The 26,466-nt window shown below is 40.4% G+C and overlaps 1 protein-coding gene across 1 annotated transcript in view; it reads left to right on the top strand.

Moving 5' to 3' along the window:
• Window positions 1-26,466, top strand: part of LOC146812216 (protein-glutamine gamma-glutamyltransferase E-like) — a 348,360-nt gene that overhangs the window by 200,995 nt on the left and 120,899 nt on the right. The window contains exon 9 of the mRNA XM_085619245.1: window positions 14,793-15,035. Within this exon, the coding sequence (XP_085475371.1) occupies window positions 14,793-15,035 (243 nt within the window). The remainder of the gene's footprint in view (window positions 1-14,792; window positions 15,036-26,466) is intronic.

The following is a 26,466-nucleotide window of genomic DNA, read 5'->3' as shown; positions in this document are numbered from 1 at the left end:
TCTAAGGGTGGCACTATAGGTGCTACAGCCCTTAGAGGCCTTTCCTGGTTACAGTGACCTTGGTACTTATGGTACCTTTTACAAGAGGCTATCTTGTGGCCAGGGATGTGCAAATTGTGGGTATAAAGGTAGAGTCTTGGGAAAGAACATAGGTCCTGGGAACACAAGACATAGGGCACATCAAGGCAGGTTGCATCAGACTGCACCTTTTCACATACATTAACTTTTCCTCTAAAACCAAAGAATATTTTATATGAAATTATTAGATTTTCAAGAGAGACAGTGATGACTTTTCTAATGTCGCTTGAGAGTATTTTGCTACAAAAAACGCAAAATCCAAACTGTCTATCAGAGAAACTTAGTTTGCAATGTTTTTGACTTCGATATTTTCAGTACTAAGATCCAATTTGTTTTTCAGTTTTTGAAAACTCAGGTTTAAAACAGTCTTGCCAGACCTTGATAAGAATTTTTTATTACAACAACTACTTATACCAGCCCACATGGACGCGAATAAACAGTCTGATAAAAAACAGTGTGTACTTCAGTTTTACCTCAGTAATGACAATCTGTCAATTTAGAATGTTGTTACTCAAGGTAAGTTTCCTTGTCTGTAGAGTATCTGAAATATTAATTATATCTCAACTGTTGATGTAGAGTGGTAATAATGTCAAAGGTTTGTCATTGTTTCTTCATAATGTGTCTATATAGGCATGGTTTTGGGGGCAGCATGATTATTATTACCTATGCATTACATTTTCTTGTACACCAAGACAAAGAGATCTAAGAGTATGTTTGCTTACATTAAGTAATAATTTTAATCGAGCTTGTGCCTCATTGGCTTAAAAAGGGGCTGTTCTTTTGCAGGATGACAAAACTGAATAAAGATGACTCATGCATATTCGTAGATGCATACATTTCAAGTGGCTGGTATTATGTAGGCTGTACTGCAGATTTCATGTGCTATTACCTTTCGCTTTACCTGCCCACTGCAGTTTTGTAGATGGAATGAGGAATAACATCAACAGTGCCACCACACCAACGCCCGCATGCCAATTCCAATTTGACAAACTGATTTTTGCTTGGGCACTTCACCTGCTTTATGCAGGTAAAATATACTTGTGAGCAAATATACTGTACTTGTGAGCAAATATATTTACCACTCATTTTGTGATGACTTCATGAGAATCAGTAGGCCACTTAAAGCAAAGGCCTCAGAAAAATGTGTTAATGTTGTGTTTGGTACAAGTTTGTGTATCAGCAAAGCTGGTGGGAGCCCCTGACTGCAAATATAACACAACAGAAAAATCACCTGACATTTATAGTTGGAGGTAAAGGGAAATCCTCAACATGCTAAATCAGAAAGAAAAATCAATCCACTGAATTTCCTCCTCACTACTATCCCTATGATTGGAGGTCCCACTGGTGAAATCTCCTCTGGATTTGGATTTTAGTTCAGAAATTGTAAGATTTTCTACTATCACTCATCTCTTAATTTGGCTGTTAGGCTCTGAGTTGAATGGAGACATACCGAACTATAGGATAAATTATCTGGTGAGCATAGTATGTTTAGTTGTTTTGCTTCATCCAAAGAATGAATTGAAATGGCATAAAGAGTGCAAATTCACAATAATAATGTACTCTTCTGTCTTTCTGATTTTTTGCATACCAACCAGAGGCCTATAAAAACAAACACAGGCCAATATATCTTAAATATTATTTTTATCCTGTCTACATGTCATTCTTCTCAAAACCACCCACCACTCTGAAGGCAGGTTTCACCCAAGCAAGAACATTTGACAGATTCATCCATGCTTTTAACTTTCTAAAATGGCTCAGGGCCTCCTTTTGGAGGGAACAGAAAGTGCTCTAATTTCTGGAGTAAACTGTAAATACAAAGTAGAATCCACCGGCTGAGTTTCCTCCATTGTATGCATGGTATTCTGCGGGAAATTCATCCGTGAATTATACATCATTTTTAGAGTTCCTTCAGAAATTGGAGGATTTTCATGTCCCTTTAAACTCTTAGGGCCTAAATTAGGTCTTGGCTGAGGGGAATACTCCTTCATAAAAGTGACGGAGATCCCATCCGCTGTATTACGATCCCATTATATTCTATGGTGATCGTAATACGGCGAACAGGATATCTGTCACGTTTGTGATGGAGTGTTACATCTGCTGAGATCTAAATAAAGCACTAAATCTATATCCTCCATATATTCATTGCTAAATGACTAGATAAAAATAAACATAAAATACATCACACTGGAACAAACTGGCATCTAAAAATGTAATCTAAACTTATATTTAAAAAATCTAGAACATTATTAAGGATTGTCTATGTGTTCCATTTGTATCAGAAGGCTTTTGCATACATACTCCAAACCATGGTGTGTCCTATCTCCCTTTCTCCCTAAATCAGGTAATCTAATAGAATCATCTGGGCAGGGAAAGGGATGTTAGCCACGTGAATTTTCAGGTATCAAAATGAAGAATATGTGAACCTTATTAGGTAAATTAGAAAAATGCAAACCACAAAATGTATCACACATGAATTTTTTGTAGGGCTGAGGAATCAAGAAAACATACATTTCAACAAGTAGTTGTGTGGAGAGGATGTGGCGTAACTGCCAGAGCTGCTGACTTTTACGAGCAGGGGAATAGGTTTGAGTCTCAGCGTTCGCTCAACATCCTGTGATTGTGGGAAAATCTCTTAATCTCCCTGTGTCTCTAAAAAATGAATGTGACCTTGTGTATTGTAACTAGTGCTCATCTACAGGGTTCCAAAACTTTCGAATTGATTTGCGCTATATCAAATTACAACAAAAAAAAACCCATTATCACGTTTGAATTAATCCTGAGATGCTTTGACAGAAGTTGTTTTTTATACTGCATCCCTAATTTATTCAGCAAAAAAACAACTTGAAATTGCTCACTGAGCCATTCCAGTCGTTCCTCAAAGCTAGCCTTTAGTGACATCTAACATTAGCAGTATTCAGTGAACTTTAGAGCAGAGATCCTAATGGGATATTAATAGAAGAGAAAATCATTAAGTGAGATGAAAACATTAAGCCCCTGTTAGATAAAATTTGTATTTGTTTTGATGATTCTACAGACTCAGGGTAATAAAGATCACAGCCACAAAAACCTCATATGCCACTTTTAGAGTGAGAGCATCTGAATTACTGGATCATCTCGGCTTCTTCACCTACAACAGAAAAACTCCTGGCACTAAAAACCAGGTGTGGTTATCTAAGAAAGGAAAGAAAAAATTGAAGGACTCAGATTTTTGATCAACGAAATGCTGTCCAAACTCTTGATGATTTAACAAAATTTAAGATACATTTGAAGCCCTGATTTAAACAACCATATGGTGACAAGCTTGCTTAAAATTGCCTAAATATGTTGATCATTTTGCCTATTTTATTCTATTTTTTGTAGTTAATAAACGTGTAGCTTGACAAAGTGAGTCCTGGAGCGTTGTCCAAAAGAAGAGAATAAGCCAAATACATAAGCATAATATATCAATTAAAAATTAGTACAATTTTACCGATAGTTAAATAAAGAACAAAATAAAATGTGTTTTTCTCGGAAGGAATCATTAATTGATAGCTTAGAGCCTGGAGGCATCATGTGGAACCATATAGGTAACGTTTGTAACATAAAGTAACACAAAACAACATCTACTCTGATTTTACAATTTCCAGTCCGGTTTACTGACAAAATATCGATAGCAAAAATATAGATGACAAATATTTCGATGAAAAAATATAGAAAGCCAAAATATCGACTCCCTATACTTAAACAGGTAAGCACAAAAATATTGAATCAAAAATATCGAAGTTAAAAATATAGATGTAAAAAATATTGATTTAAAAATATAAATAAAATAAAATAATATATATTAAAGATATAAAATATTATTATCTTTAACAAAATAAATTACATGTAATATACATTTTAACTACATGTAAAAGATAAAATTAATTAAAAAAATTTAAACACACAAACAATAATTTACACATATACATATATTTACTTTAAAATAATTTAATAACTTTAGCTTTATTTAATTTTTAAACTTCTAAATTATATAAAAATAGAATATATACATATATCAATAATTTAAAATTAAAAAAAAACATTTTATAATTAATTAAAATATTAAACTATGAAAAAAAAATAAAACATACATTTCGCAATACAATAAATACAACAGTAGGAAAAATGTTGGATAACGGAATGATTAAATTTACTATTCCAACTCTAGTGAATACAACAGTAGGTAAAGTGTTGGATAGTAGAGGTGTAAAAATTATTATTCCCACTCCAGTGATGACAACAGTAGGGAAAGTGCTGGATAGCGAAGGGGTAAAAATTACTAATTCCAATCCAGTGAGTGCAACAGTAGGGAAAGTGCTGGATAGCGGAGGGGTAAAAATGACTATTCCCACTCCAATGAGTGCAACAGTAGGGAAAGTTCTGGATAGCAGAGGGGTAAAAATACTATTCCCACTCCAATGAGTGCAACAGTAGGGAAAGTTCTGGATAGCGGAGGGGTAAGAATTACTATTCCCTCTTCAGTGAGTGCAACAGTAGGCAAAGTGCTGGATAGAGGAGGGGTAAATATTACTATTCCCACTCCAGTGAGTGCAACAGTAGGGAAAGTGTTGGATAGCAGAGTAACAAAAATTACTGATAACATTTAAACAATTGAAAAAAATTAAATAATCTTAAAAATAAATAAACAATATTTTAAGAATATACGATTAAATATGTTAAACATATCAACAGAATACATTATAATATTAATTACCTATAACAAAAAGGTACAAATATATAAAATAAATACATTAAAAAACAATATTTATTTAAAAGGAGCAAATATTAACAAACAAATAAATTATTTAAAATATAAATGTATTTATTATATTTCCTACCCTATAACACCACACCAATAAAAAAAAAGACTTCAACATTTTTATTTAAATGTATTTCCATAATTAACATAATTAATAATAAACCAAATAATAATCATTCATTGAGTACACATCCTTTAACACTATAATATCCACATCCCACACCTAAAAATAATTACACGCGGGAGAAACGCAAATATCACAACACGAGGAAAGCGGCGGTAAGGGGGCAGCGGTATAGTGGCGGCAAGATCGTTAACGAAGGGCTGTCAAGGAGGGCCCTTCCCCTGCCACTGCCAGCAACACACTGCCATGTTGCTCTGCCTGCACCATACCTTGGAGTCAAGCTAGCTGTTCAAAGGAAGTTATCAGGATGATGCGAAGCAGGAAAGGCAGGTGCACATAAAATATAAATGTAAATGTCAAGGTACTTATAGAGCGCACTGTCACCAGACGGCCACCTTGCGGTGTCGCCTTTTGCGGTTTACTGGCGCTGATACTTATACCGCTGTGGAACCCCTCCTGGCTTTCCCTGTGAAGTGTCCACTCCTGAGCACCCCCAGGGTGAAGCCAGGCATCCTTAGCGCTGTTGGGGCCGGTGTGGAGGCTAAGCAAGCTATTGCCCAGAGTTGCAGCGTGGGGCCCGTGATTAGAATAGGCACCGAGGCGAGAATAGACAGGTCTGAGGAAATTGAGCCCGAGCCCCGCCGAGGCGGGAATCGAACCCTGGTCCCTGGCCAGAACTCTGCTTCAGGGTCTGCCACTCTAACCATTGAGCCACACTCCTCCACCTAACTGGGTCAGTCACCGTGAAAGCAGGCCAGATGTCTCGGATAGATAGCTGCTAAATTTGCAGTTTGCTTATGTGAGACCTTCCCGTTTGCGTAGTGCATTTATGTGCGACATTTCAGCCCGTACTGCACGACGCACTTTGCTTTTGGGGACACCAGGCACGCCTCACTTTGTTTTGGGGACTCCATACCGCACAAGGCTCAGCACCAGGAGGTGCCACCGTGATCCTCCCGCGCCCGGAGGCGCATAAGAACAGCCCAGGGCTTCCACAGCATGGGAGCCCATACTGCACAACGCACTTTGCTTTTGGGGCCACCAGGCAAAACGCACTTTGTTTTGGGGACTCCATCCCCCACAAGGCTCATGCTACGAGGTGCCACCGAGATCCTCCTGTGCCCGGAGGCTCATAAGAACAGCCCAGGGCTCTCGCAGCGTGGGAGCCCGTACTGCACAAGGCACTTTGCTTTTGGGGCCACCAGGCACGCCACACTTTGATTTGGGGACTTCATCCCCCACAAGGCTCAGCGCCAGGAGGTGCCACCGAGATCCTCCTGTGCCCGGAGGCTCATAAGAACAGCAAAGGGTTCTCGCAGCGCGGGACGCACAGGGGTTTGCCCGGGCGAAGTCCGGGCCAAGCGCAGGCCTGTCCACGAATGTCAGAGGCTGGGCTGGGCCTAATCTCTTGGTTTTTTGGCTGTGGAGCATGTGCTGAAACCTAAGGAGTAATCTGAAAAGAGTTTACTCACACACGTAAGTCTGAACACTTATCTCTGATCCTCTCGGATTGAAATAATGGCAAAAATGAAACCAACAGGGAGTAATGTGGCTACTCCTAAATCTCTGCAAAACTCTACGCTTGACTGTTTTTTACTACGGGTTGCAAAGGCCATAGACAAGGAAAGAATGGTGACAGAGCACTGTTTGTCTATAGAAGGTGGACTGACTGTTCCTCTTACTGGTTCCATTAATAAGGATACTCTACATACTGTACCCACAAGGGATTCTAGTTAGAACACTCACGTACATAGTATAAGTCCATCTGCCTTTTCCCCCGCTCAGCACCCTTCTTCACAACCAGTATTACCCCGATGTGTGAAACTCAAGCCAAAAAGAAGAAGAAGGTGAAACACTTGGAACCTCCACGGGTGGTAAGGACTAGATCCAGGAAACAGATCCAGGAACTAGTTCCGGAAGTTAGCGATACAAGGCAAAGATCATCTCCTTTGATTGACTTAGACTCTGATTCACATCCCCACTCTGAAGGTCTATCCCAGGGAACTGTGCAAACACTAATATCAAGTAGAGAAAAAACTATTTGCAAAAATATTTTGCCCATCCTGGCGAGACTTGATAAACTGGAGACAAGTGTGGATTGGATCAAATCCAAAAATCGCTTGCTGATTTAATATCTGGGGCAGGGGTAAGATCTAAAGTTTGCGAAGGGGGGGTTGTTTCTAATGGGGGTTCACACTGTGTAGAGGGACATTTTAGCAGAAATGTGCACCTACCACCTTGCACCCCAAATGCGGTAATAAATGGGAATGTTAACAGGGCAGTATCACAAAAACCAACAGGTCCCACATGTTTTAATCACCTGGGTAGTGAAAAGTTACCATCTAGCAACATCGAGCCTCTCGCTCCTAATACTCCTTCTACAGGGACTATTACCGATCGTTGTAAACAGTTTTACCCTACTATGTTGAAACAAAAAGGCATGACTGATCCAGACAAAAATGTGACATTACATCTTCCCCAGACTAATGCCCTTACATGGCTATTCTAACTAATGTCCCCCCAGCCCAGGGAAATCAAAAGAAATTATTTGACCAGTTGAAAAACAAAGTCTGCCACTAGCTTACCCAGAATACAAACTTTTCTAATAATAACTATAATGATATCTTGTTTTTATGATGGGTAAGCTGGGTCGGCCCGTTGTGTAATTCTATTGAAGGTGATTGTATTATTATAAATTGTAGATCACAAATGCTGGCAGGGCAGCTGCTTAGCTGGGGTAATAATTCTTCAATTCAAAGACGCAGACGAGGGATTGACATAGTGCCACTTGGGTTCTTTTATAGGCATCTTGAATGCAAAGGCCTAAGCATCCCAGCCACTAAGCCATACACGGAGAAATGTAGTGCGAAACCGGCGTTCCCCCTCGTGGAACTGAGAAATAGATTCCAACCCCTAACTGATCTGGATTCTCCTGACTGACTAATTAGAGTAAACATCACTACAGCAATGATGACTGAGGCACCTACCGGGACTCAGTTTGATGTTCTTTTTAAAACTGATACCATTAGTGAAACTGTACCCTGTGGCCCTGTAATTGTGCCATGCCATCAGCCTCTACAGTTGGATCTTGAGGTAGTAAAATGTTCACCAAGATATGATGCCCATTAGTGCGTGGTAAATGCTCAGGATCTGAAGATCATGTCTTGGAACACGGCTGGTTTAAGGTCTAAGATAAATGACACCGAATGGTATAATTTAGTGGATGGATTTCATTTATGTCTGTTTCAGGAAACCTGGGCGGTTGATCAGGTTCATAGGGTGGGTTTTACTACCTTTAGCATAGAAGCCAGGCAGTCTCCAACAGGCCGTCCTGCAGGAGGACTACTAATTTGGGCCAAAACCTCTCTAGAGTGTGAAATTAAGGTGCCGAAAGTAGGCTCAGAAGAGATACTTAGCCTATAATTGAACTCCTTGAAAGAAAATATCCATCTCAGATTGCTTAATATTTATAATCGCTTTAGTAGTCCCTATAGGACATCATACACGATAACCACACTATCCAATTACATTGACACAATCAAGGGGAAGTACCAACTTATAGTCACTGGTGACTTTAATACAACTTTTGAACCAGTTGACTACATGCAAGAGTTATTGTATGAAGAAGACCAAGCTAGGGGGGTTGATACGCTCCAAATCCCAGCTATTAAGAAAAGCACTACAGTTAGGCAACGGGTTCTAACATTTACCCTCACCCATGGGGTTCGAGCCTGTAATGGTCAGACACTGTCAGACAGTGAAGCCTGCCAAACGTTTAAGAGGGGGAAAGTTAAAAGCAGGATCGATTATATTTTGGTTGATCTTGATCTGTGGCCCAACGTTAAGGACATGGCTGTATTGGCACTGGAGGACAGTGACCATAACGCTTTGGCACTCACGCTGACTGGTCTTGCAATCTTGCATTGACAAACCCAGCACAAATGGTCCCTGCTATCACGTCCAATAATAACAAAAGAGTAAAATGGCCCCAGATTTTAGCTGATGCAAACCTCCTCCCTAAAATGTATTCTGAGGTAGCACATTTCCTCCCTGCTATGAGCAATCCGGCTGCCAGTGTAGTTGACATCATGGCCAATTTTCAGCAACTGACTCTTACACTTAGGCCGCTCTTTAACAAACAGTGCAATCCTAAATTATTTGAGCGGAGCACTGCCCCATGGTATATTGAGGTCTGCAAAAAACGAGGGATGCTCTGATTGTGGCGGTCAAGACAGAATCCCGGTCAAATATTAAAAACAACTGGTACCTATACAAAAAGGCACAAGCTAAGGCTAAAAGGGATTGGGAAACAGAAAAATGGTGCCTACTAATAGAAGTGTCAAGGCAGAAGATAGCCAATTATTCTGGCATCTTTTATTGAAAGGGACACCCAAACAGAGAACGGAAACAGATTTCTATATACAGCCCCACGTTTGGGAGGAGTATTTCATACTCCTCTATTCAGGCAAACTGGATGACTCACCTAGACTCTCTGGTAAATTGTATAGATCCTCCATATATCGACGAGATTGCCTTTACAAAAGAGGAACTATTACTGCTATTAATTCTTTGCAGAATGGGAAAGCTCCAAGCTTAGACAGGCTGTACAAAGCAGAGCCTACAATATGGGGACCGCTGTTACAGACGGCTTTTAACGCCATTCTGCGGGGTAGTGATATTCCGGAGTCCTGGAAAGGCGCGGAAATCATCTCAATTTTTAAAAAGGGGGAAAAGGGCTCTCCTGCAAACTACAGGCTCATCAGCCTTATAGATGTTTCACAAAAGATTTTCTGCAAAATCATCCGTACTCGGATCCAAGTTTGGATCGAGGAGAATAACATTTTATCGAATCTGCGGGCAGGATTTAGGGCTTCTAATAACACTCTGGACCAAGTTTTCAGATTTTTAATGCTGATATGGAAGGAAGTGACTATTAGAGGGGGTCATTTTTATGTCGTGTTTGTGGACCTAAAAATGGCCTTCGATTCTATAGATCGTACCCAACTTTGGACTGCCCTTGGAGACCTTGGTCTCCCACCTTATTTACTTAAAATCCTAATTTGTTTATACAAAGGTAATTACGCTAAAGTGAGGTGGAACCTAGATGGCAGCTTAACAAAGGATATTTCTGTCTGTAAGGGAGTACAACAGGGCTGTGTTCTCGCCCCAACACTATTCTCCCTGTTTATAAATGGGTTAATAGGAGAGTTATATGATTGTGGAGGCAATCCCCCAAAATTAGCTGGAAGACCCGTGCCCTCATTGCTTTTTGCAGACGATACGCTGCTCATAGCCAGGATGCCAAAGGGGATTCAGAACATTATAAACAAGTTTGCAAAAGCCTGTAAGGATAGGGGCTTGGAAATCAACTGCTCGAAGACTAAATACATGGCGTTTAACCCCTACAAATCAAATAAGGGTAAACTGAGGTTGGGCTCCCAAACTTTGGAACAGGTTAAGGTATTTGACTACTTGGGAGTCCGAATCAGTGATAGGCTGGTCTGGTCACCCCAAATTGAAAAGAGTGTTTTAACTCTCCAATATGTTAACTGTGCAATAGCAGCGAAGGCAAGGGGGTCCGTTTTCCGACCGTCCTCTCCAATTCTGGAACTACATACGGCTAAGGGTCTAGGGGCAGCACTGTATGGGACTGAGTTATAGGGGCTGGAGAATTTAAAGCAGCTAGTCTCTGCCGAGAATAAATTCATAAGGGCACTCTTCAATTTACCAGTTAATACCCCTCTTTCACCATTAAGACTTGACCTTGGTCTTAGATTCATTAACAACTTTGCCATTCTCAAGGAACCCTTGTTCTGGGTCAGGCTTTGGACCAGTAGTACACAGATCCCAGTGAAGGAGGCCGGGGAAGAGCTATTACTCCTACAGAAACAAACAGGTTGTCTTGCCTTGTTCAGTAGGGTTAAGAAATGGCTCTTTAAACTGGGGCGGGGGCCCTTGTGGGAGAATCTGGGGTCCATCGAGAAAAAAATGGTCCACCTCCTCAGAAAAAGATTCTGGGAGTATGTGGATAATCAATGTATCAATGTAAATGCACATGGCACCATATGCTTCGCAAAAAGGTTGGTTTGGCTTTGAAATATTTATGGATGATATCGCACCCCACAGGCAAGAGCACTCTACATTCAATTTAGGTATGGGGTTCTCCCCTTAAACTCAAGGAAAAGTACCTGGGTAAACTCATCTGTAACACTTCTGTGCCCGACCTGTCATTCTCTTCCTGAGACCATTAAACACTTTCCTGTCCTTTCTATGCAAACTACCGGAAAAACTGGCTAATCCCTGCTTGCCGTTTGCTTTCTTTTTCACGTTCCACTGATGCTATACGCATCTTTAGCACGGACACCACTAGGTGGTTAGTATTTGCAGTTTTGAGATACCTGCTCTATGCTTGGTAGACAAGGTCAAAAATAATAAATTATGATTCCAGTAATGCAGACTGAACACGTAAACTACCTGGTCATGGGGCTAGCAGAGGATTACTTGGCTTTTGACCCCAGGAATCTTTAAAAAAACAGACCCCTTGTAATGTGAATTCATTCTTTTTATTAATCATATGTGAAACCATGAAATTCTTGGGCAATTTTAATATTGTTGGAGTTATGCGATAATCTGTTTTTATCTCATTTTATCAACGATGTAATGGACTTTTTATCTTTTTATCCTTTTACTACTGACTGTGAAATTTTGTGATGTAAATGATCATGTTATTGATCGAACAATAAAATATATATAATTACACAATTACCATCATTAATAACTAATTAATTAATTAAAATTAATTAACAACTAAGTATTAATTCATCAATTAAAAATAAATGACTTCCCACCATTTTCGCCTATTAACTCCAGCACACACCTAAAATTAATTGTCAATTCATTCATTTAAATTAATTAACAACTAATTATTAAATATTTAATAATACATTAATTTACACATTTAACACTATAACATCGCAATTAAATAAATATTAATAAATACAATTATTCAATAAATGTAATATAATTAAATTACTTCCCACCCTATTCCCCTGTAAACCCACAACCCGCTACGGAACTAAAAACATAAGATTCAAGTAAAAAAAAATAACTACTAAAATTTTAACACATATAATAAACTTACACACAATCCTTATACAAAAAAAATATATTACACACATATAAAATATATACTAAAATACATAGCATTTATACAAAAAAATCGATATTTTTAACAACTATATTCTTGCAAATTATATTAAACACTTCAATATTTTTTAAATCGATATTCTTGATCACGAGAATTCGTCTGTCGATATTCCTGACCCACGATATTTTTACCACAATATTTGTGCAATTCGATATTTTTTATTCGATATTCTGTCTCTGCACCTTCAAGTCCTAATAAAACCATCCTATATTCATTATTAGAAATGCCTGGTACCAGATCATGGCAACCTGCAATTTGAAGGCACTGCTAATGAGCATGGGCCAAGGCTGAAAATAAGGAATGTTACCTGACTGAATCCAGTGCAGGCCAATTCACCTAGTGCCTAAAGGCCCACTCTGGAGAAAATGCTGAGGGAGAGGACGATGATGAGATTTCAAGGAAAACCGTGACGGTGCCACCAACTCTAAGGTGTGTTGCCAGGGGTGACGTAGATTTCCTGGGTGTGCATTCAGTGCCTCCTTGACGTTAGGTTATGAAGCCACAAAGAGTGGGATGTACAAAAACTAACCCCAGACAGTGGAAAAGACAGACCTGAATCACCAACTGCATGTTGTACTACATAAAGTAGTACTCATTTAGGACTACTTCATTACTACAAAATTAAAATGACAATCCTACGGTTGAGACTCGACCTCTTCTATCTTTTCTGTGCAGAGATCAGACACAGTGTTTGAGAAGATCTCTGCACACTTAAGTAGACTATTTTGTAGTAAATGTGGATGGGTCCAGGTGGTGTGGAAGGAAATGCGGAATAATTACCAAAAACATGTGTGAGGTGAAGGGAAAATCAAGGAGGGTATGGGAGGAAAGTAATAATACAAAACACACACCCACAAGATTAGAAAGACAATTGGAATTTCAAAGTACAATTCTGAGGTTAATTCAGCCCAAATGATGTTAAAACAAACTTAAATGTACCCCTACCGAGTCTTGGGGTAAATCAAGCACAACCCATGGCCATCCTCTGGTATACTGCAACATACTCTGAAAGAAAAAAGGAAGGCACAACCACGGAAGACGTCGAAGCAAATTGAAATATTCAGTTGATTAAGAAAAGTATGGACGTAACCAGGTGCATTTTTTGAGTGTTTAAAGAACATTCATTTATTGTATGATAAAGTGAAAAGTAAAAGGGAGTGGGACAAAACACTTAGACATATAATTTTACATTAACGATGTTACCCCAGTGCCTGGTTGAGGAATTCCTAGCATGTGATTGAATCGACCATTCCATCCATGATCGAATGATCTTCAGAAGTTATGGAGTTGAGAAAAAGTGCCTTTGGCTTCTGGTCCTCACTTTTCTCAATTAGGTTGCAGTTGCCTTTTTGACGCCCCAGAAATCTTAAAATGGCTTAATCTATCAGATGATGGTAAAATGGCCAATCCCTACACTTCCCTGCCCCGGAAAGGATCCTGCAGGCAAGATGGAAAAACAGATTATTTCATTAAAGCTGTTTTTCGGGTAGACATTTGCCTGGTTCCCTCAACTTTGACACTGTGACTTACAGCTTCGGTCCGTGCAGGTAACCGCTGTGGGGCGATGGGGCCGTGTAAGGGGAGTTTCCGAGAGCCGATGCTGAGGGAAAATGTATTATTTATTTAATTTTCCCTCTAATTATTTATTTAATTTTCCCTCAGTCCCTCAGAATCCCCCCTTACACGGCCCTCTGCCCCACCGCTGTTACCTGCATGGACCGCAGCTGGTGCCTTAGCAAGGCAGCAGATCAAAGCTGAGATTTACCACACCTATCCTTCTATCTGAGGAAAGTCTTTTGCTGATTCCACAGGACTAAGAATGGAAATCGCACATGCTCACCAGGCAGTGGAGACCAAAGCACACAGAGTCAGTGGGTGTAAAGTTGCATCAGTACTTTAGTTACCTTGATTGATAATCAGAGTTAACTAAAAACTCTTTCAGCCAGATAAATGTAAAGCTCCACCAAAGGGTAAAAACAGAGACTGTGTACCAATTTTATTTGCAAATGAATGTGCAGAGTGGTCAAGTTTAGGTCCCGTCATCTGCTTTCTGGCGCAAAAATGATATATGCGTAGTGACAACAATTTTGCACATTTTGCTTTATGCAGAATTCAGGAAATTTCACAGGCTTACACCTGCAGAATGAAAATTATGCACTGGCCTCTTTACTTGATAGGAGCACATCTCTGGCACTCACTCACACCGCAAATCATTTACATACACAACACTCTTCACATATTGCACCTTCCAGCCATACATTTAAGTTCTGGTATGCAATCAGTCATGGAAGGACACACCCCTGTGGTAGATCTGTTGTATACAAATACCAAACATAAGGATAATCTAAAAACTGACCTTTAGCATTGGATTGTAATACACAATTTTGGATTCCTACATGTAATCTTGCAGTCTTGTTTGTATTAGCAAGATCACATTGTAGAAGCGCACTGTCAATGCACAGGTTTATCGTTTGTGTGTGCTCCAACATGCATCTTGACAAGTACAAAATATCAAAAAACATTTTTTATTACATTAGTTCTCTGTATTTTACATGTTGTGGCTATTTCACCCTATCATTAAATGTCTTCTCATTGGCTTCCAGGAATCTATCGCTGTGGTCCTACCTCGGTCAAAGCGATTAAAGAAGGAGACGTTGACCTGGACTACGATGCACCCTTTGTGTTTGCCGAGGTCAATGCTGACCGTGTCTCATGGATCTGTGAGGGCGAGAATAAAAAAGAGAGACTTTGTTGTGAGCCCAGTGTTGTTGGGAAGAACATCAGCACAAAGGCTGTGGGGCAAAATCTCCGAGAAGATATCACTGCCAACTACAAGTACGAGGAAGGTATGTGCAGGTTGCATCATATCTTTGGTTTTGATTCAAATCATTATTTCTGGAGTTAAAATCAGATAGCTACAGAAAATGCTTTGTAAGAAAATGCTTTGTGATTTTGGACCTAGGTGGTGACAGGTAAAATATGTAGATTTATCTATGTCCTCACTCCTTACAAAGCGCTTATTCAATCTAGCTTTAACTTCCTTTGAACCTGTACTATGCAGTGCAAAATAAATGCCACTTGCAGCAGAAGTAAGAAGACAAACAACCTCCTTCTCAAATAACACAACATGAGGTGTAAATTAACAGTTGGCAGGTTAGTGAATGTAAATACACAAAATATGTATTTGCGATTCAAAGATTCTCTATAAACTGTATTTACAAGAGGCATCAACATTCATTTTGATCATATAAGTGTGTTGTCTGATGTATTAATCACCTCTTGGTCCTCATATTGTAAACAGCAGAACCATAATGAAACAAATGCAAGCATTGGTGAAATGAGAAATGATACCATCCCCATGTAATACATATTAAAGGTTCTCTAACTTTTCCACCCCACATTGTATAACTACTTCCTCCATATGTTACCTCCAGATTCCATTGCAATAAAAACTTAAGTTTTAATGACAGACTTGATCTGGCAGGCTGCCAACATTTAGGTTCTTACATTTTTATGACAGGTAGGTTCAGCCCTGCAGCCACAGTGTGCTGTCCTGAGTGGACTCCCTGCTGGGTCCCTCTGATTTGCAGCCCCTGTCTCTGCTAAGGCTGTATGAGCATGTCTCATGCCTTTTGTAGAAGAGGAGTTAATGCAAAAAGACTTAATAGATATGTGAATTCCCATAGATAGCTGGGGGTCTCCCATACCTTTAAATGTGAATGAGCAATGACCAAAGTAATTGAGTGGCTGATTAAGAAGTGCTCATTGAAATTTACTGCAAATTAGTTTCTGTCCAATTCAAATGAGTGCATATGCAGGCATTCAAATTAAAAGCATAAAATTGAGACTCTTGCGAAGCACCTGTCTGAAAGTAAATAAAGAGGGTAAGTTGACAATGTGACGCTGGTATTTTGAGATATTAGAGCCTTTGGGATTGAGCGGGGCGTTTAGGGAGATAATCGGGCTTTGAATGATTAAGTTGACTATTAACTGGTTATGTGAATACTGTCTGACCTTCAGTTCATAAAGGTAGGCTTCAGGTAGCTGATATTTTGTCCCTGGTACCTGATAAACCATCCCTTTTAACAGTGGTCTCTTTTGAGAAAACATTGTGATCATCATCCAAGTCACATCTTTTGGCATGCCTTGAGTGCAGACAGTAGAGTACTGGGCAGTGGTTTAATGTAGATAGATTACAGTGTATGATGGTGGTGTAGTAAAAAGACTTCCATCTTGAAACAATTCTCTCTCATAGTGTCCCACCCAACATCATGGAAAGAACTATCCCACATTAAAATGACATGTCTGAAGGCTGTCTGTTTATGAATGGAAGAAACTCTGTTGATCACTAAGTCCATGAGATGATCAACAGATGTGAATAATACAGGGAACATGATTCCCCTCATGACAACACATTTTTTTGAAGTTGGTGACAACATAAAAGTTTGTTGTGTGTCATGTTGCTCACTGTCTGGTACAACAGAACATAAGCATTCGAGAAAAATTACAGGGCCCAGACAACAGATGCCAAACAGTTCATCAGTAGTGTGTTGTCCATGATGTCAAAAAATGCAGATACATTCAGGAAATTGATAACGGGAAAGGGATAATTATCAATAACAGCCGGGATATCACCTACAGCAGACAAAATTACAGTTTGCAATCCACGTCTTTGCCTCTAATCAGATTGGTAGTTATCTTTAAGGCTCTCCCTCTCAATAAAACACATAACCTCGCATTGCTATTTTAGTCCTGCAATTAAGGAAAAAATCTCAACTGTAAATTGTCCTCAACACCCTGCTATCTACACTCTGAAAGTAAACAGTTCCACTATTCATAGTTTATCATCCCATTCCCATTTACTTCTGAGCTAAGTTTGATTTGTTCTATGTTTTCAACTTCCACATTTTGAGTTCTGTTTTGTTCATCCCATTATCATCATATCTTCTTCCTGGGAGTGCACCCTCCTTCCACAGAGCCATTTTCTCTTTATGTGCATGTGGATTTTTTCTCTTTCAAAGGCTTAGTTTAACAGGGTTGCAATCCCTTAATTGTACTATTTTACATCTACTTCAATGTAATCATACAGTTTTTAACCCCACATAACTTTCACACAAACTTAAACTTGGGTCTTATTGTGGTTGGAGGGAAAAGAGATGTTCTGGATAGTGTGTCCCATATCTTTAATCTTACTCTTCCTTTCTCTCTATCACTCTCTCTAGCTGTAAGCCCATGCATCATTTCCATTTCTCACCGATACACTATAGCATCTCATCATGATGTGATGCTAGGTAACTCTTTTTTTCAGTGGTCGTTCTTTATATCTGCCTTTGCCTAGATTTCATGTCTCGTTGGCACTTGTGCTGTTGAATGGAAATCAGCCTCTATATTTAAAGAATGCATGCTTGGTGTGTCTGCATGATCTTGGTTAAAGGCAATTTTTTCAAAGGAAAATTAATGAAGACTGGCCTTGGCCAGAAATATTGTAAATGGTTGAAGAGGCAATAATAAACAGGTGTTATGGGAAGGAGAAACATATTTCCTTCCCCTGCAAGATCCATTGCAACTCTCCCCTTCAATTCCTGGCCCCTCTGACTCTTGCTACTGGAGACGTAAGTGGGAGAGGAAAAGAACTGCATTGTTTCTGCCCCTAGTCAGCCTGTTAGAGCTGCTCCTGACAGACATGCCTTGAGAAGTAAAGGAAAAATGAATATTGTTAAAGAGCCTTTATGGGGAGGATGCAGGATCCTATTAGGTAATCAGTTTAACCCACAGAGCCCTATCAAGCAGTAAAGGAAAACACCACATCTGTGAATAGTGGTGCATCATTGACACTGGTGATCAACATGCCCTGCCTAGCAGCTCTAGTGACTCCAACTATTCTATTTGCGTAATCCTACCACAGGTTGACATGGAGGCAGTCATTGTAATGGCCTGCCTCTTAATATACAGGAGCAAAGATAAGCTATATTGGAAGGAGGGGGGGTATAAAAGGTAAGGACTTAAAGCATATGAACTGAACATGTGTGAGAACAAAGTCGAATGAGCGGGCAGAGGAGAATACCACTATTTTTTTGCTGCAGAGACAAAGCTCCTCCAGTTCTCAAGACCACTCAGGGCATAGTGTTCCGCAGTCCCCAGCCCTTGAGATTCTAATACACATGTCAGGCCCTCATGTCTGGAATTCAAAATGTTAAAGCTTCCCCTGAATGTACCATCAAGTTTTAAGCATAAATGGTAAAGGATCATCTCTAAATACGAATTTTGTTTCTGGCGGGTTTGAGAACTCTAACACTGACTCTCTGCATGGTGCAGATACACTGAAATGCATGTTTTGCTTATGTTAAGCTAAAGCAGGAAGATTTAGAAAATCACGTCCAGCTGTCTAGCTTGCCTTTTTTAGGCATCCCACAAAAAAGGCATTTCAACTTTAGTAGCAGCAGAGAAACTGATTTGAGATCACTTTTTGCTTGAGAGTTAGTAGGACTTATCAATTTGCCATACACACAAAGTTCCCTACGCTCCCCAATCCTAATGCAAGGTCATGGATTATTTTCATTAATGTTTCAGATTTGGCATAAATTGTGGTACCGGAAAGAGTAGCTGTGATATCAAGCAGCCTATTCCATCATTTCGTCAATCAGTGTTAAATCCATGATGATACAAATCAATCTCAACATGCTTTAAGCAAACACATTTCAGAAATTTACATGGACAGCAAAATCCTAGGCTTTTTTTCCCAAAGACTAAATTGTCGGAGGGTGTTCAAAATTAGTTTAAAGAACCTATCGAGCGTGGCAGACTGATAGTGGGCGAGATCTGGTGATGGAGTTAGTTCATCATTTTAGATCTTAAGTCAATTATGTTCCTTAATGTGATGTGATTATTTGACTAGTGATGGTACTTATCAATAATGATAGTATATATTATTTTATGCCTGAGGTGACACAAGGATTAGCTCAGGGAAATGGGTTTGGCAGTGCAGTTATATTGGTCGGACAAGTACACCTCACTGTTGGATGGAATAGGAAATCACAATTATCTAATTCCAAGGTGTCATCTTTTAACGGAAGGCATCAGAGGGCATATGTGCTTGGGAGTGATACCTTCCAGGTTCAGACTGGAGGCATGCGGGAGTAGGCCTTGGGAAGAATGAGTTGTAGAAGAGGTTGAAAAGAGAAAATTAAAGATAATTTGGATGCCATCACTTTATTGAGGAAAGACGTCTTCTGAATTGGATTTCTAAGAATACTGAGCTTCAAAATACATGGTGTAAATAGTACCAGTTGAAGGCAAACAGTGAAGTATTGGTTGAAAGAGTTTGATAATATTACTCTAGAAATTCATTCCTTCTATAAAAATGGGCTTAATATTTAGGTTTACTGGATTGTGCAGTCTTAATTTTGTTTGGCCTCTGTGCCCCTTAGGGGAATGTCAGTTTCTTTTGTTAGGTTTTCACCATTAACTTCTCAGGAATGGCACAGTACTCAGAAAGGTTCCACCTCCAGGCACAACGGTGTTCCCAAGTGAATCACACAGGACTTTAGGGATGCCAGGTGAGGGGATGGTAAAGGAAGGGAACAGGGCTTAAACAACAAAATGGGAAACTAGCACAATCTGTTTTACTATGAATATGTATACTCATACATTACCTCTCCTCTCTCTCTCTCTACTGTATACCTGATGTCAATGTAGTAAGTATCTCAGAATCTTCAAACAAATATAAATTGATATGGCTCATTATCAGGACCTCTGTGTTCTCTCTAAAGAAATATCTAGAGCAGAAGGCATCAATAGACATTTTTAAGGTCTGCACTACTTCCTTGTTGGTTTCCTCTCGGTAGTGCATGAAGCACTTCACTTCATTCAGTTTGTCAGAATCAACTTTTAAGGAAGTTATATCTTGTAGTGAGTCTCTTTTATGTTAAATAAAAAAAAGAGTGCTCCCTTTAATATAGCAATGGGTTCCCTAGAAAATTCAATGGCACTTGTTAACTGTTGCATCGTATAAAAAGAATAAAAAATAAACAATAAGTATGTTTCCTCCAACGTGTTTTCCTCAGAATGCTTAATGAAGTCTTGTAGAGCGATATTTCTCCTGAGACTTGCTCTACCAGTTACAGGAAAGTTTAGAATGAGGAAGAAGCAAAAATGCAGACCCCAACTTGGCGTGTCATCAGGATAAAAATTACTGTGCTTGAAAAGCTGTCTTGTCTGGAGAGTTAAACACCTTCTCGGTGTGTCAGAACAAAGAAATGCAGCTCCTCTCAAACAGCATTCCTCCGTCAAAGAATAAACAACAGCAGTGGCCAACATGATCGGAGGTAGGGGGTGGGAGGGGGTAGGACGCCTGGAAAGCGGGCAGCAAAAAATAAAATAAAAAAACTTACCTTCTCACCGCTTCTTTGCCGCATCTCTCCTCTGGAGACCTCCCTTGCTCCCAGTCAGCCAATCACAACGCTGGCTTAGCAGCATTGTGATTGGTCTGAGCGCTGTGTTTTGGTGCTCAGATGCTGACTGGGATCCTGGGCACAGTGGCGTAACAAAGGCCCCTGCAGCCCCTGCAGCATGGGGGGCTCCAGGGGACCCCTCAGTGCAGTATCATGGCCTGTGAGCTCCAGAGTAAGTGCAGAAGAGGGGCCCTCCATGCACTTTTCAGGGAAAGACCTCAAGGTTCGCTTTGTTACTGGCTCTGTGCTGTGTAGACATTGTGAGTGTTTACCATATTTCTTGCCGAGAAAACTTCTTTTAGGTATTATGAAAACAAACATTGTTTTTAATTTCAGGAGACTGCATTCCCAATGTTTACAGATTAACATTCAGACCTAGACAGCCCAGTGGAGGAACACACACAAAGCACTGGCTACCTGTGTGGGGAGGTTGTGTTTAGGTTGCTACCCTGTGAGTCGTTGTGTTACTGTGAAGTGGGCGTCTTCACAGCAATGTAATATTTAAGTGTTTACATAGCCCGCACTAGTTTAATTCTCTATTGTGTAATATTTGTGTAATAGGCGTAAACACCTCATTAGTCATTGCTTCATCGGTCTCCTGTAATGCAAGGAAGAGCCCTCTAGGAACCGTATTTCCTGCAAATTTCACAGAGATCTCTGCAGTGTGCGTTCAACCAGCTGAGTTATCCTACTAACATGGGTTTAAATATTTTTCTCACGGACTCTATAGGGGACCTTCTTCTTACATCGTGGTGTGGTGGTTGGCATAAAATAAAGAGCTGGGCACCAACGTCTTCAGTGAATAGACCACTTAATCCAAACCTGTGGTCTCGCTGGTCTGGGACATAAAAGGGAAGCACTGGCAGACTGATGTCTCGGTGCCCATTGCCATTATCAGCTAGGTAAATGCCACAAGATGAAACGGAACAAAAACTAAAGTGTTGCTACACCCAAAAATGGGAGCCCCTTCATACTAATTATGAAGTGCTTCAGGGAGGATCGTGGTACTAATATGTACAGGTGCACATTTATTTAAAATGTTCTTTCACGGGGGATAGTCACACGTCTGGGACCTAGACCCAATGGGCAGTGGAGCACTTGAGACCAAACACAGGATTCTGGTCATCACATGTTTATTACAGATGCAGGGGGGACATTCACAATACTAGATAATATAAAGCACCAATTTGAACACCAGAGCCTAAAGCCTCAGTACTACAGCGCTGTATAACTGTCTGTGCCATCAGCTGAGTAGCCCTACAGTTCTAACAATCATGAAGAACGCTTGCAGGAGATGTGTTCAAGACCCTTTTCCCTCGTGACAAGTCACACCTCCAAGGTACCACCAGTAAAGGTGTAGAGCACTTCAAAACAGTGGTGTAACAATAACACCCACAGCCCCCTCAGTGGGGAGAGCCCTAGGCTCCTGGATGCCACCTCTGGCACTGCGCACAGGTGGGCCTGAGAGTTCCTGACTGGGTCCAAAGCATGGGGGCCCCCTCCATCTGCTTTGCAGGGGGGGCCCTCAAGTTTCATTATGCCACTGCATGGGCATGTTCTCCATTACAGCCTGCATGGAGAACATGCGAAGTGGCAAGACTGTTTTGGGTGGCCCGAGAGGGCCAGCCAAGTAGTCATTGCACACTTAGGAGGGTGCTACCACTCAGCCCCTGCCTCCTCACGCAAAGCTGTCAAAGTAGGAGAAAATAAAATGATAATAGCGCAAGGTATTATCATTTTATTTTCTCTTTATTGCTAAAAAACAGTGGGGCAACACTCCACCACCTTAGCGGAGGAGCCGCCACTGATAAACATGCATTCATCTAGTGTTCTATGGAGGTATCAAGTAATAAATGTTTTAGCATGGGAACCACGCGCTGATGCTGGCTTCCTGACTAGAAGAGGGCAAGACTTCTCCCTGAAACAGCTGCGAAGAGTGGCTGTTGTGAGGTGTGACTGGAAAACACCTTTGTGGAGAGAATCTTTCCCAAGAATCATGGGCAATTAGGTAGCGCGATGGGGCAACACAGTATCTTCTCCTTGTGCTGAGATACAAAATAGGGCAAACAACTAAACAACTGTTGCAGGGCGTGGCTCCTTTATCACGTGGAGGTGTCCTCGTTAAGTTCTCAGGGGATTATGATACATGTAGTTCTAGTTTTTCTAGCCTTGAATGTGAATGAAACAGCCCAATATCGTAATCATGACACTATCCCTTTCTGAAGGATGTTTCATGGATCAGGTTTCTGTGAGTTTTTGGCATGAAACCATGCTGTGAGTTGTGAGGCATGAACATTGGTGCAGGTTCCCCTGAATTGTCTTTAGCTCCATATCCTTTCCATGACAGTAAATACCCCAATTTATGACGTTGATATTGAGAGTCTAGGAGGTTTTTTACTTTATACTCTGGCTGACCTTGTACACGAAGTGGTTGTGTTTTTGGTGGGGTTTAAAAACAGCAGGTTTCAATAGAGGTGGGAAACACAGGGTGAATTGTACAATTAGATGGCAATCTTAATTTAAATGTGACTGTAATAATTTGTCGGATAATGGTATACAGGCCTATTAATTGAGGTTTGAATTTATTGTTCACGTAAAACTGAAGTTGATGTGTAGACAACCATACCTGATCTCTAATTTGTTATTTGCAACCCTCTAGCCTTTTTTTATCTGCCTGTATTTTGTAGTTGGCTTTAGCTTGACTCGCATTCTTTTTTTACCAGCATCAAAGTTTTCAGAATGTTCTTAATTTGTTTTGTATACTGCAGGAATAGTGGCTTCTTTTGCTTATACAGCAAACAGAAAAAAAGTAGGATGTCTTCCACTGTTGCTGTAAAATGTGTAGAAATATGTGGAGGTATGTTTAGCATCATTACGTGTTATTGCAGCTAAGCAAAGTAGTTCAACCCTTGAACCTGGTGAATCAGTGAGGTAATGTCTAGGATAATGTTTTAGGCTCTGATTGACATGCTCCATCTGTCCATTCAATTGCAGATGAGATCTAGTAGACATAGCAGGTTTGATTTAGAGTATCAAACACCAAGATTTCCAAAAGTTGGAGGTACACTGGTGGGCCAGATCAGAAATTATCTTTTGTGAGAAAGCATGTAGACGTCCAATGTGAATCATCAACAATCATGCTAGTTTATTTATTCATTTTAAAGGTTTTGTATAGTGCTGGCGTGACCCGGAGGTATCATCAGAGCACTTCACATATGCAAGGAAAAGGCAATAACATTGGTAAAGTAGGTCACTGTAAATACAATCACTTACAAAGGAATCACACAATCAAAATAATTGGAGAGCGGCACAGGTACTGCGTATTCAAGCATTATAAAAAGTTAAATGAAATAGGGGAAGATGAGCATAGGAGCACACATTAAACTATAACAAAAAAACAATTGTAGGGTAATAGGGGAGGGATTAGCATAAGAGAGGACAAGACAGCTAAGCAAGTCCAGGGAGAGCACAAGCAAAAAGCAAACCGACCAGAAGTTAGAGTCGAAAAAACATAGGTGGGGTACCAAGGGGAGCACTGGCAGGAGTAGATATAAGGTAGCATACAGGGAAGACGAAAAAGGTCTAAAGGGAGAAGATAGTCTGTTCAGGTGCGCAAAGGATAGAAAAAACAGAAAGAAATGTATTGACTCAAAAGTTTGTTGAGGAGAAGTCTTTTAAGGACTCTTTGAAGCCGAGGTAGGACGGGTTGTTTCGAAGGTCCATTTGAAGGGCATTCCAGATGCTAGACGCATCTTCTGAGAAGGAACGAGACTTGGTAGCCTTCTTTTTTAGTAGCGGCGGAACAAAGAGAAGAGCATTCGAGCTTCTCATTGTTCTGTAGATTCCGGCTCTTGAGAGTTTATTGGTTAAATAAACCAGTGATTGCGAGTGAAGAGCTTTGTGGGTCATTAAGGCAGTCTTGTAGATGCATCTTCCTTCAATGAGGAGCCATTTAAGGGATTTGAGGGCAGGTGAGATGTGGTCTAAGTGTTTGCAGTTAGTAATCAGCCTGGCAGCCAAGGTGAGCACTGCTCTGAGGGGGGCCAGATGAGATTTAGGGGTACCAGTGAGAGTAGCTTTGCCGTAATCCAGTTTTGAGAGGACTAGTGATTGGACAACCCACTTATAGTCATCTTGCAGGAAGAAGGGTTTGAATTTTTTTTAGGTGTTTAAAAGTGAAAACAGCTCATTTGGCTGAATTGTTGATATGGTCCTTCAGAGTCAGATTTTTGTCTAGGATGAAGCCGAGTGATTTAGCGGAGTTTGAAAGATTGAGAGGACAGTTCAGGGCGTTGAGGTCAGGGATCCAGCCTTGGATAGGAAGAGGGTTACTTTTAGGAGAGAATAGAATAATATCAGTTTTATTCGGGTTCAGTTTTAGATGGTTAGAGAAAAACCAAGATTGAATCTTGCTTAATGTATTGTTTAGATGAAGGACATCGCTGTGAGATTTGATTTTATAGTAGAGTTGCGTGTCATCAGCATAAAGGTGATCATTTATCCCTGCTTGATTCAGAATGATGGTAAGGGGCTGCATGAAGAGGTTGAAGAGAGAGGAGGAGAGAATTGAGCCCTGGGAGACACCCAGAGAGACCCGGTGGGCTTGGAGAGGCAGGAGTTAATATTAATTTGTTGAGTACGGTGTTGGAGGTAGGAGGAGAACCATTTAAGGACATTGCCATTGAGTCCTAAGCGGGACTTGAGAGATTCAAGTAAGCAGGAGTGATTAACTGTATCAAACGCAGCAGAGAGGTCGAGGAGGATAAGAAGGCAAGCCTCTCCCTTATCTAGCGAACAATGAATGTCGTCGGCAATGTTTAGTATGGCAGTTTTCAGTACTGCAGCCTTTCCTGAAATCAGATTGAAAGGAGTCGAGCAAGTTGTATTTATGTATGTGGCTGTTAAGTTGAAGTAAGACACATTTCTCCATGGTTTTGGCTAGAAGAGGGAGTTTAAAGATGGGACGAAAGTTACTCAGATCATTGGGTCGGCCTTGGAATTTCTAAGGATGGGAGCGGTTTGCCCAAGTTGAAGGGAGTTTGGGACACACCCAGAGGCAAAGGAGGTGCTAATAATTTTTGTCCAAAAAGGGGCAATGATGTGGTTCAGGGTATGTATTAGTTTACCCGGAAGAGGGTCTTAGGTATGAGAGGTCGGCTTTAATTTTGCAAAGATATTGAAGACTTCAAGCTCAGTCATAGGTATAAAATTTGACCAGGAGGCGTCATTTTTCAATTGTGTGTTGGAAATGTTGTCTTCAGAGCCAGTTAAGGTCAATTTGTGAAGGAAAGGATTTGAAGGGGGTTATCCGAAGGGGTAGGGGGGGAGTTGAGGGAGGAGTGGAGGTTTGAAAAGGTCAAGATTTGTGGGAAGGATTGGTCAATTTTAGCAATTTTGTCTGTGAAGAATTTGCAATTTCCTCACACATTTGTGAAATTAAATTCTGAAAAGAAAAGCATTCATCTTTGTTGTCTTGGTGTTCAACATCTAGTGAAGTGCATGAACTGCAAGTTACGATGATCCGGAAACACGGTGACAGTATGTGTTGCTTCCAGTAAATTATGTCGCCACTCTTTGAAGGATCCTTAATGGTCAATAGTTCTTTCTCTGTGATTGTATAATTTGTTTCTGCTGAATTTAGTTTCCTTGACATGTAGGTGTCAGGATGAAGCTGGCCATTACTCTCTTGTCTCTGAGACAAAATTGCCCCTTTGGCAGTGTGGGAGGCATCTGCCTCTACAATAAAGGGGTGTTCTGTATTGGGATGTCTCAAAATGTGTGTGGTGGTGAATGCCGCTTTTTATGATTGTTATGCTTGATTGGTGTT

The sequence above is a fragment of the Triturus cristatus genome, chromosome 7, assembly GCF_964204655.1.
Source record: "Triturus cristatus chromosome 7, aTriCri1.1, whole genome shotgun sequence".
In the NCBI taxonomy this organism is placed as follows: Eukaryota; Metazoa; Chordata; class Amphibia; order Caudata; family Salamandridae; genus Triturus; species Triturus cristatus.
This window is presented reverse-complemented; position numbering and strand designations above follow the sequence as displayed.